At 33.0% G+C, this 13,041-nt stretch overlaps 1 protein-coding gene across 2 annotated transcripts in view; it reads left to right on the forward strand.

The window, feature by feature from the left end:
* LOC106137323 (uncharacterized) overlaps positions 1-13,041 on the forward strand; it is a 29,966-nt gene that overhangs the window by 9,106 nt on the left and 7,819 nt on the right. For both annotated transcript variants that reach the window (XM_060945510.1, XM_060945511.1), the window contains exons 2-3: positions 3,706-3,829; positions 6,253-6,378. In XM_060945510.1, coding sequence (XP_060801493.1) covers positions 3,716-3,829; positions 6,253-6,378 — 240 coding nt within the window. In that variant the 5' untranslated portion in view covers positions 3,706-3,715. The remainder of the gene's footprint in view (positions 1-3,705; positions 3,830-6,252; positions 6,379-13,041) is intronic.

Raw genomic sequence — 13,041 nt, forward strand, 5'->3', positions numbered from 1 at the left:
GCGGTGGAAAACAGCCTGACTCAGTAAACATGTCCAGCATTGTTTAACATTTCATCAGGCGATAACTTGGCCCCAAGTTATAAACAACACATTTGCAAGCCTGTCTTGTTTTCTGTTTGTCGTTATTGCAATCAACAACACAACAATAAACACGGCCGCGTAATAGCCAAGTTCGAAAAGATACAGCTTTAATGTATGTTTATTATGAAAATAACAGGAAATGAAAGATAATGCAGACGTATTCCATGTTGATTATGAAAATTGCGGGATATTGCATATATGTAGTCTCGTCTATATCCCTTGCGGGGTATACAGAGCTAACAGTCTTGAATAGACTGAAAGGCCACGTTAAGCTGTATGGCTTTCTAATAGAATTTAGATTCAAATAGTGACAGGTTGCAAGCCCATCGCCTATAAGACGAAAATAAATACAATGTTTATTTAAAGTAATATCTCTTGGTAATTTTGTTTTAATTAACTACAATAAGAATAAGAAAAATTGATTTGCCATACATAATCATATTTAAAGGTTATTTTAAAATGTGTGTCTTATTTAAAAAGTTAAATAAAAAAGAGTTTTTTTTTTATTTAAAACTCTTGTGTACTATCTATATCGTTCTAATAAAAGCGTTTGAAACTTGACCCGTTTCTTGAATTTATGTGTTTGTTAGAAATATTTGTTTATCTTAGGTGATTATATTGGTTTGATACAATAATAAAGAGGGCTTAGAGGCAAGAGTACATTTATTCATTAATGCAAATATTGTTTATTTAATGACGAACGGCTTATTTTGATCCACTTCTGAGTAAGACCAGAGTCTATGATTATTTATTCCTTCTCATCCTCTACATATGAAGCCTTTCAGCATCCACCTTTATTTTACTTCTTAAGGTATATAATAATCCTTTATTTATTTTCCTCCACAATAACAATACCTTTACAAGTAAAACAATTTTTCAAAGTTCTGTTACATAATTATATTGTGGAGAACTGGCGCCTATACTAGGTCCTAGAAGAACCTGTGTTACAGGTCACCAGGTCTCCCCCATTAATAGATAGCTTAGATGTAAATATATAGTGAGTAGGTGGTATTACTATTCGTTAGCAATATACATATACGAGAATAATATTTTTAAATAAACTGAGAGAATTTTTGTAGAGACAATAATAATACAAAAAATCATAACTGAAATCAAGTGAGAAGTACATTGCATCATGTTAGTAGTAGTAATATTGTCAACTCTAGGAAAAATTCAGAATTTAGTTAATAATGATACAAAATTGCCATCAATTTATGTAGTTAACTTTGTGTAACCCCGCACAAAGTTTGACTCCACATAAAGTTAATTGAAATTTAAATATTAAGAAATTATATTGTCTTTGTATTTCCTTTTAATTGAAAATCATATACTGTCAACTTTAAACACACAAGCAACTACCAGTAGGTACTTATAAAATATTCGGCTTTGTTTAATGGCTTCTCGATTGAAAGGGTCTCATTTGTTTTATGTAGGTATTTTTAGAACTAACCAAAAGATAAAACAATAACAATTAAAACGTCTTATAGTTAGCTGATGAAATTTTTAAACCAAGATAAATTGTCACGGACCATTCGCCAAAGGCAACATCCAAAAATTATTCCACTGCTGACTTCAATGATCTGAAATAAATATAGCTTAAATAGTCAATATACCAAAAATATCGTAACTTTCGTCAGTGCAATAGATAAACTATTGCGCGAGAGATAACAAAATTGACACCGTTTATCGCGCAAATAAGTGTAAAGCACACACAAGTAGCGATAAAAAGCGTTTCGGCTGTTGACTTGAGCTAGCTTAAATGACAGTGATGTGGATCATGTAAATTAACTTTAGGTATGGATTAACGCTAGAACTAAACATATGTTCTTTGGTTTGTTAAATTATCACTTCACCGGAGACTCCCCACCACTACGTTCAGTCTATAATAATCATCAAGAAATAAAAAGGAATCAAGAATAAGCTTTACCAACGATAGTTAACAAAAGTATAGTTATCTCTTTCTCTCTTCCAAACACATTGATAAATATATCGGCTATAACATCATTAATCGAAAACATCAAGTCGAGGAGTGCATTGAGTTTCTTATCAATCTGTTGAATGAATTAGGCACATTATTTCCAGAATATTCTCATTAAATAAAATTATTCAAAGGCCTTTGCGACCGCAATGATATCTTATCAGTTTTCTGCCGTGATTTAGTATGGTAGGTACGTTTGTCAGGTCAAGTGGTCACCGTCCAATAAACGTGATAGGAGTTTATATTCTCGCACATTGTTAGGACAAATATCTTGTTTAATAACTTAAGGTTATAGTGACTTTTGATTATAAAAGTTGGGTCCTTTTCAGATTGTGGACTCTGTCTTCACCGTAAGGGATAAAATCGTGATAGAGAGCTAAAAGCAGCCTTTGAGTTGTTATGACTATAGACTTTTTCTACCCCGTAAATGATAAACGCGTGATATGTATGTGCGTAAAATATTGATAAAAGCTAAAAGGCGAGTCATCCAAAACCAGATTATATTTTTAATAGCCCATTACTAGTTAGCCGTGGTAAGGAATACCAATAACAGCTCATTTTTCACCATAATTTGATTGAAATGTATTTCTTGTATAGCCAAGATAAGACATCTTACTCGGTAAGTGAGATTCTTGATATGAATGACCCTAGTCCAAGACCCCACCGAACGTTGATATGACTTTATTATTATAGATATGAACCAACCCATATATGGTGGGTATTGACTTCACTCCAGTAGATATTCTAAAAATCCTTTTATATCGACCACTAGAAATATTTATTTGCAAAACATTACCCACTTACTGATTTCGTTATTGTTTGTATGTTGTTAAATTTGGCAATCATTATTATTTATATAATTCAATTGTTTAACAAAAGTATCGCATGATATGGTTAATTTTTTTAAAGAGTTTTTTAATTTTAACTAACTGATTCATTCTTAAGTGACATAAAAGGCAAAGTTTTGAAACAAACACTGACCGTTTTTTACACTATGCGAGTATCTAACAATTGGATTTTCCTTCTCCCAGAAAAAGCTCAGACTTCCTCTATGACCACATCCTGGAGTAAATGTTGGGCATCTCTCTCTGAAATTCATCAAAGAAAGCATTGAATTCCGTATTCACAATTTGTCACAAAATTAACTCTCCTTCTTTCTTGCGTAGAAGTTAACAATATCAACCGAAGGTTCTCATTTTTGTGGAATTTTCCTCCGATAAGTCTGTTTTTATCATTGCGTCAGAATTTAACGAAGCTATTGTCTTAGCCGTGTTTTTGTTAGTCCAGATGTTTCATAGACGACAGTCCTCCACTCGGAGGAATGATACTCGATGTGTACGGCTCTGTTTTGTGATAATCTCGTGTTTATAGACAAAAATGACGATGGTAAGCACGTGGTTAGTGATGATTCAATTGAGGACATGAACTTCGATAATACAAAAGATATAAACCGGACTGTTGCAGTTATCGCTCTTTGTTGCGAATTCTTGAATGATGTACTCTGACTGCTAACAAACCAATTATTTATTAATTGGTTTATGATTCCATAATATCAATCCATAAGTTTAAAACGCCAAACTGTTGAAATCGTTGGTGTCTCAATTATTGTCTTATTATTACTTTATAATATATTTTCCTTTTGTCAGGTGAAACAAGATGGTGGTTCGAGTGGCAACAGATGAGCGGCCCTTGGAGACTCCTTCCTCAGACGAAAGTGGGTTGGGCAGGAGTGACTCCCCGAGTGAAGACGCAGAACCTGAAGCTGCTTTGGTAAGTCTTTCACCAAACCTTAATAAAAGAATTCATGGTATAAATGAGTAGGAAGAAGGTTTTTATGCACAAACTACAAAACCTCATTAGAAATTAAAAATCAAACACCACACTGACATAAATCTGTCTGACACAAACGTTAAAAAACATGGCCTATAGATTTTAATTTTTTACAAAAACCGGACAAAATAGGGGTCGGCGCAATGACACCGATTTCAAGAAACAGATGTATTGGCTATGCAATACTTGTTATGCATTAACACAGTAATAGCAATATTAGCCTGCGGACACATAGGCGCCGTCCTCCTGGGTTTTGAAAGGGTTGAAGGTACAAGCCGCAGAGCCATAGCTATCCAAACCGCAACAGATGCTTCGGCAGAAGATCCAGAATGTGCGGAAACCTGCAGTTGCAGTAACGTTCAAAAATGAAATGGAGAAACCAAAAGCCTCTCAGGTATCCAATTAAGCATTAGCCCATATTTCTGAAGTAATCAAAGCAATCAAAAGAAATGACCGCCCAAAACAAAAAACTGAAGATGAGGAGGATATTGAAGAAAGTAACAGAAAAAGTAATAGATGCGATAATATTAACCGCTATATCGTTGGCTGTAGCGGAGATCAGTATGACTGTTTTGATACTGTTACTTTGAAGAAAGAAAAATACTAGCGTGATAATTTAAGAAATAACCAAAACCAATAAAAAGTTGCAAGCATGGCTTTTAAAAGAATGTGGTACAGTAAGAAGGACATTTTGCTTAAATCTGTCGAATTTGTAGTAGACGTGTTTACATGGTTTTCTCTTATATTTGGAACATACCTATTTTTTGCACTTTGAATTTGAATCCTATCTGATAAAGGAAGTAATAATGGAAGCCGTGTAATAAGCTGATTTAAAAATATCGTTTACATTTTAGGCTGGATTTGGTTTTTGCTTTGTTTATACAATTAAATAGTTTCTGATAAGGCCAAATTTGTGTCTTTTTATTTACAAGGATTTTAATCTTTACCAGAAAACCATTTACATAATGCCAGTCTAGATGTTCAATAAACTAGGTTTTTTAATCTGGCTCATGTGGCCCCGCTAGACCGAAATACACATAAGTATTAGTAAAAGTCAGTTTGGAATGTTGTTGCATTTTATATGAAAAAATGGGGATCGAATCACATTTAAAAATATAAGTTTCAAGGAAAATGAACGAAGATTGTTTTGAATACCATCCTGAAGTCAAACAACGAAATTGGGAACCTACTATATATGTATACTTCGAAAGATAGATGATACTTCATTCAGTAAACTGTTGCTTCTGATAGCTCTATCACTAAGGGTGGAAAGCAATTAATTGATTGGGTGTCCAATCATACAACGATCGAAGACTGAGACGTAGTCATACAACCTTGAGTGTAGCCCACACTTATCATTTATTTGCTCTGAGGTCATAATACATTTTTCAAGCAGACTATAAATTTTGGTACATTCATACTTGCGTTTAGTGTGGACCATTATAGTCCAATATTCAAAATTGATATGCTATGTTGTTTGAACATAGATCATGGCAAAATTTCTTAGTCACACATATATAGTCGAATAATCAACGACGAGAATGAGATGAGAAGTAAAAGCTTTCCAGACATTTTGAAAATAGAAAAAAATAGAGTAAAATTTTTAATACTAAAATTATTGAACGCTACTTATAATCATGATATCTGAATAAATAAATTAAATTAATTATTATTATAAGGCTGCAAACAAAAATGGTAGAATATCATCATACATGAAAGAAGTCACAGAAAGAACTAAACGACTCCTCACAGCAAGCTTATTCGACCTGTTTTATAATCGATTATACAAAACATCAAAGTTTATGATGCACTTGCCCGTAAAGCGTATCTAGCACAGGTATCTAGCCAGTTTAAACGTGTAAGGGGATTTTTACCACAGACATATTTTTACAGAGCGTTTAAAATCTCAAAATTATTGTGCTCTATGACAATTTAAAGGTCGTCCCGCCATCTGCTTGACATGCATATTTGCTTGATATTTACATATTACTCAGAGCAAATCGCATAATTTCCAATTTTGACAAGCCTCTGGTTATGTCATGTTACTTAATATAAAATAAAATCCAAATTAAAATCTTTTCCATTTAACTAATAGTTAAACGAGAGATTAATACCAAGTCTTAATATTAGGCAGTATAGACGCGTAATTTCATGTTATAAAATCAACATTCACCGCTAGTTAGTGCGATTATCTGTACTTATATTTATTCCAAAGAAGATATACAAAAATTTCGTGAAAAAACTAACTCAATCTAACGAATAATAAAAGCAGAGAAAAGTACTCTGGGCAAAGACTGACTAAAGAAACCTGATAAATAAATATCTATGTGTATGTTATGGGTAATGAGAAATGGTTGTACCAGGTGGTCCCGCCCGATGGAGGCTGGGGCTGGGTGGTGGTGGTCGCGTCGTTCCTCTGCAACTTCTTCGTCGACGGCATCATCTTCTCTGGAGGCATGCTGAAGGAACCCATCCAGAAGGAATTCCAGGTTAGTGTCGATAACAATAGACCCATTTAACTGTTTCGAAATTGAATGACTGATAGACAACGAACAGCCCAAACCGCTGGGCCTACAAATTTGAAATTTTGCTATTAGGTTACTTATACGGTTTAGGCGCACACTAAAAGAGGATTTCCCGAAATACCCGCTGGAACGATGATGGAATTTCTCATTTTAAGGAACGCTAGTTTTTTATATATTATAGTTTTAAATATTTGGATTGTTTTAAGATTGGCGGAGGTTTTGTTTGTTATCCTAGTGAAGCAACTTAATGGCTTTATTTATTTTAAATGTTGTATGAAGAATTTAAAAGCTTAAGCGTTAAAGCTTGAAATCGGGGCCCGCTACCTTCTAAATAAGGTATCAAATATAAATAGTTAAAATTCCTGAGGAAACTTGAAAATTTGTTATTTTATTTAGCTTGACTTTTACAAATTTAATTTAATTTTTGTAAATCAATTCAAAGATTTATTGTATATTTATAATAAACACACTTAACATGCACTTAAACTTAGAACAAGTAAAGTAGCATACCGTAGGGTTGTTAAGCTTTCAGCCTTGCATTATGGTAACATAAACAAATACTACGGAACTTAAGTTTTATGCTTTTCCAAACTTTGACTATAAATTAATATTTCTAGCAATACACTGGTCTGCCATGTTCTTATACAAATACATACAATCACGCCTCTTTCCCAGAGGGGTAGGCAGTGACTACATCTTCGCACTTGCCACGATCCTTGCATAATACCTTTTCCGCTTCATCAACATTCATAAGTATTGTCGTGTACTTTAAAAGAAACGATACCTATTTGAAGTTTGAATAAATAAATAAACAAATGATCTGTTAGTGGGATGGGAAGTAAGCTTTATAGCTGGGATCCAGTCTGGTACACAGCTATTTATAGCCCAGACGGTGGACCACACCCTCACAGGTTGTGGCCACGCGGTCGTGACTGTGACGTGCCGCGCTTATTAATTTCATTTAAACGAACATACTATTATTTATTCACATTTTATAAAAATAGGAAATGTATAATAGCGTACGCGCATAAGGTTTTTATTGTTTTATTTTAAAGTTAGGTATGTCTAAACGTTTGTTTTTTTGATAAAAATTTAGTTGGTTCCTATAATGCAATAAGGAATATTGCAAACGCAACGCAACGCATTATCATTTTCAATTAGCTCAAAATGAAAACTTATATCATTATGTTTTGAATCAGTCGACGATAAAAAATATGTTCTTCAAAACTAGGTATCATTTAATTAATACAATTTTCTCGCCTGTATTAGCATTCGATGTTGCGATCAGTTGGATACTAATTGAGAAATACCACCAGACATAAAAACAAATAGAATTCAAGGCCTACTACATGTGGGTTTATAAAAAAAAGTAATTATTAGCAAGTTGAGAAGCGTGTGACGTGAAACTACGCATGTACTGACATGTGTAGGAAGAAATAATTATAATAATATTTTTTTTTATAGTTGTAATGCCACTTATACGTCGAAATTATTAAGATTTTATTTTTCTCACCGGCTTATGGGAAAGACATAACATAGGTACCTACAGTAGTTTTCTGAAATAACTGACCAAAGTTTTGGACATCCACATCTTTTTATTTTCTTAAGTGTTCACTTTACAAATAAATAAACCACTCAATCAACATTTCATTGTCATATCATTGAGACACTAATAAAATAAATTGAACAAATCAGAAGTATTGACAATATACAGACAGACAAGTCTAGCCTGACGATGTCTGCAGAAATTACCATAATGTTAAGGGCAAGGTCGAACTCGTAACAAGCAATCCATTCATTCTTTCAGTCATTCAATCGAATAACACAATTCGTAAGTCTGAGCCTTAAACATAAAGCAACAGAGGCGAAATGAAAATAAAATACTTATCTAATTGCGATAGCTATCATTATTCAATCTGCTCAATTGATATTTTGTAAGAACGCTAAATTAACAATCATGAAAATGCAATTCTTGCTCACACAGACAATAAAATTTGTACTTCCTCTTTCGTTGCTGATTTCCTATTCCCATGGAACAGGGTTACTTAACTTTATGTATAATTAACATAACTTTTTCTGTAAAAATACTTACAAAAAGTTATTAGTGAGGTCTTAAAAGTTCCTTTTCTGTAAGCGCTTCGTTTTGTAACGTATAAGCTCGCTTGGTTAGTCCGCAGTCCGTGCTTCAAAAACTTTGTTTTCCACGTTTAGAAAGATCAATGTAAATAAATATTGGATGATCTCTTTACCTTATTAAATTGTTTTGACACGAGTCATTTACTCGCAAGTCAAAAATACAGCTTGCATTTGACCGGTTTCAAAGTATTTTACAGTTTCTTATTTGTGAAACATTGACGTCAGGCCCTCAGAAGCCCGTGGAGTGGGGCTCAATTAATAACACATTTTACGCGATTCTGTCTCCTGACGTCGCCGCTTACCGGAATTTGCCAAGCACGATAAGTAGGGCTGTCCCTTTACCTCCAACTGACAAATTTTCATTTCTCATAATCCTTTATTTACTTTCACAACTCATTTGTTTTATTTTTAAATAATAATAATATCTTCTAGGATTTAACATATAAATGTCTTTTGTTTTACTCATCTACACTAATATTATAAAGAGGAAAACTTTGTTTGTTTGGTTGTAATGAATAGGCTCAAAAGCTACTGGACCGATTTTAAAAATTCTTTCACCATTCGAAAGCTACATTATCCATGAGTAACATAGACTATATTTTATTTTGGAAAAAAATAGGGTTCCGTAATAATATATAAAAATAATTGGCAAAACACCGTTTGCCGGGTCAGCTAGTTAATTAATAAAATTCAGTACCGTTTATACTAATATACAAACGCTTTATATCTGTTTATATACCATCACTATAACGTTCATAGTTATATTACTTACAAAAGTTTTCTAATTTTATTTTCTAATATCACTTATTTTTTCTCTTTACAAGCTTTTATCTCAAAATAGTACCTACTAACGCTTTTATTTCAAACATCTGTGATGTGAGAGCAGACCTATTTAAGCAAGTGAAAAGAGATGTAAACATACGAGTACATAAGTATTATAGCCATTACATGCATATTATTGCACATTCCCTTTTATGGCGCCCTGTCCTAGAATGAAATGAAACTTTTCCACGCAAGTGCAGTAACCCTCATAATCTACGTGCGGTCACAGACAGACCGTACGATTTTCAACTTTAACACTTTATAAATTGAAACTAAAATGTGGAAACTGTGGTGTGTCACTGTGACCACCGGCCAGCAAAGGGCAATGAACGATCACGGCCTCAAGATGTATTCATATTGCATTTCGATATTTTGGTTCTAATTATGTTTTAATTAGGTTAGTTTTTGTTTTAAATGAAACAATGCTGCTTAAAGTAAAAGACGTGATGGCCAACTGAAATCCCTAATAGTGGTCAGAAGATTTTTAAAACCTCGTAAGTTCGAAAAACGCATTCCAAGGATCGATTTCGCTTAACATTGTTTACATCACGAATGTGTACTGTTTATTATAATTTATTATTTTATTATTATTTATTGTTTTGTTTGCTGATTATTGAATTACCAGTGTACTGTACCATTAGAGACACCTTACTTGTTGTCATGACCTATCTCTTAATTTTCATACTGTTATTCGGCAAAAAAACTAACATTATCTTTGTGTCACTGCAATAATAACCTGAGATAAAGCTCGATAAAAATAATCTTGTTGCGGGTGGCTGCGCCGGCGCCGCGACATTATAACGCAACCTCTGGGATTTTGCCAGAATGTAAACAAAAACTATTTGGATTAGCGCCGGTGTTATCTCAGGATTTCGTAATACTTAAATATTTAGAAAGCATTTCTTTATACAGTTCATTTTTTAGATATGGGATTGAACTGGTAAAGAATCAAGTCAATATTTTTTATATAATAATTTTCAACTTAGGTTTAAAATTATTGACTTGATTCTTGAAAGTTACTAAGGAATTTTTTATTGTAAAATAATAGTATACCTACCTATTACGTGCTAAGGGTCACTCAATCAGTGTAATAACCAATAACCTCATTTTATCTGGAGTACGTAGCAAACAAGTAATTGCTTTCGTTTGAGAATGGAAAAGTTAGGGTTAGTCTCAATCTATGAAATTAGCAAGTAACCTAGATGCGAAATGTCGTCTGAAGTGCGTATATGTACTTTTCCATTACATTAATTAATAAAATCATTTCTTTCCCGGAGGAGTAGGCAGCTAGAGACTACATCTTTTCACTCGCCGCGATCATCAGTTTAGGATACTTACTTTCCCCTTACTATTAATAATATAAAGGCGCGTTCCATCCATTCATTCAGTTCATTGTTTCGTAACATAACGCCTCTTTATATTTTTTACTTAGTACAAAATTCCCTAAATCTTTACAAGACGCATTATAAGTTCCTCAGAACATAGTTCTCAGAACAACAACACATCATAGGCGGTACGTACCTATTTAGTTATGGTCATGAAACGTACGTGATTATAATTTACATTGCAAATGCAACACAGGGTCAAGAATGCAGCTCAGTTCTGCTGACAGTTGCATTGATTTACTTTCGCAAGGAAATATTTTTTTTAAATTGTGCAGTAAATGTTAAGATACAGAGTTCAAAGTGTGATCGCTGGAAACGACTGGTATTTTTAATTTAATTCTAAATACGATTCCAAATCAATTTTGCGTGCGAACGTGAAATTAGTTTATGATTCGATATTGAACGGGATCAATAGAAATGTATGACGTCTGTGTATTGGTAAAGAACCGTCATCTCGCAATTTTAATGTAACTTGGAAATCCATCAAATTTATATTAATAATAAAAAGAGGAAAATGGCATATTTATTGTATAATGGATAAACTAAACAAGTACTGGACCGGTGATGATATTTGAGACAGACCAAACCTTCATGCAGTAATAACACGGGCTACTCTTTTCACTCTAAATTCCCACGGGAGCGAAACTCCGCGCAAAATTTACTTTACAATAAACAAATATAATTACATTCCAAATTATTACTCCCATTTTTATGATTCAAGTTCTTCCAGACAATTTGATTTTGCTCAGTGTTTATCCTTAATAAAATACACCAATCAATTTAACACTTAGTAACTCCAATTCGTTCTGGGTGGTCAAAAGCGCATGTTTACACTTGTAAATGGCTCATTGAAATGCATCATACAGCCAGTAACCAGTCGGTACCATCCCGTTATGCAAGCGAACAGTTTGCCAAGCATTTGCTAGAGTACACAGACTTTAAGCAAGCTTTATAGATGCATAGAATTATAGGTAATTGAAACTGTCGAGCTTGCATGGAGAGAGTTGTGAATGTGGATGAAGCGAAAGAAGTATGCAGAGATCGTGGCAAGTGTAAAGATGTGTTCTCTGCCTACCCCTCCGGAAAAGAGACGTGGTTTTTTGTATGTATGTATGAACTGAGTAGCTACTATTGGAGTGATGAGGTTTTCTGTAAGCCTAAAACGCATATACAGAAAAACTGAAAAAAAATAATCTGGGGATTTTTACAGCGAACGCGGTAAATAGCTAGTTTTAATAAATTAATGACATCTATCACTTATGTTTTTAGAAACATTCAAATTTTTGTAACAAAAAAAGAAAATTAAACTAAAACCTGAACAAATGTTGCAAATATTTTACAAAGGGTATCATTTAAGCTATCACCAATTTAATTAGTTTTGTGTTTCTTAAATAATAGAGTTTGTCCTCAACATAGTAGATCTGTCACCAAAATGTAGTCACCAAACAATGCAAAATCAGTTCCACAATAAATCACCTAAAATCCTGAGATATAAGGTCTAGTACCAAATAAATGTTTTTGTATGTATTATAATAGGTGTGTCCTAATAAGTATTTAAGCAAACTAATTTAAAGAGATCACCAATAAATCATATTATGTTACTAGAAAATTGCATTAAGTTCAAATAAAAAATTAGGGTTGTCATCATCGTTTCAACCAAAAGATTCTGCTACTTAACTAGACTCCCAAGGTTCTAAATTTCCACTGGTAGTATAAATTATATTTAAATAAAATTTTTAGCAGAGTAGTAAATAAAACAATTAAAGTTAAAATAATCAATATTTATTGTTGAAAATAATTACCATTGAACAATCAGCGCTGGTTTAAAATAGCTGGCTTATGGCTAGCAGAATAGTAGATAAAACACTTAATTAAAGTTAAAATAATCAATATTTATTCTTAAAAATAATAACCACTGAACAATCAGCGCTGGTTTAAAATAGCTGGCTTATGGCTAGCAGAATAGTAGATAAAACACTTAATTAAAGTTAAAATAATCAATAGTTAACTACTACCCATCGTTGAGGCCGGATTTGTCAATTTTTAAAGCGCGCCAATTTGTCTCCGCCCCTTTGATCATTTTTCCATTAAAATTATAAATTGATGTATTAAATTGGTAACGAATACTATTAATTTAATATCTGAACGAAATAAAATGTTACTACTGTATTGGTGACAAAATATCAAATAAAAAGGAGTCGCAGTCAGGGATCGATAATCGATTTATTTGGTGACAGATCTACCATTCTGAGCACAGAGCTATTATTTAAGTAACAAAACTATT

The sequence above is a fragment of the Amyelois transitella genome, chromosome 8, assembly GCF_032362555.1.
Source record: "Amyelois transitella isolate CPQ chromosome 8, ilAmyTran1.1, whole genome shotgun sequence".
NCBI classification, from domain to species: Eukaryota; Metazoa; Arthropoda; class Insecta; order Lepidoptera; family Pyralidae; genus Amyelois; species Amyelois transitella.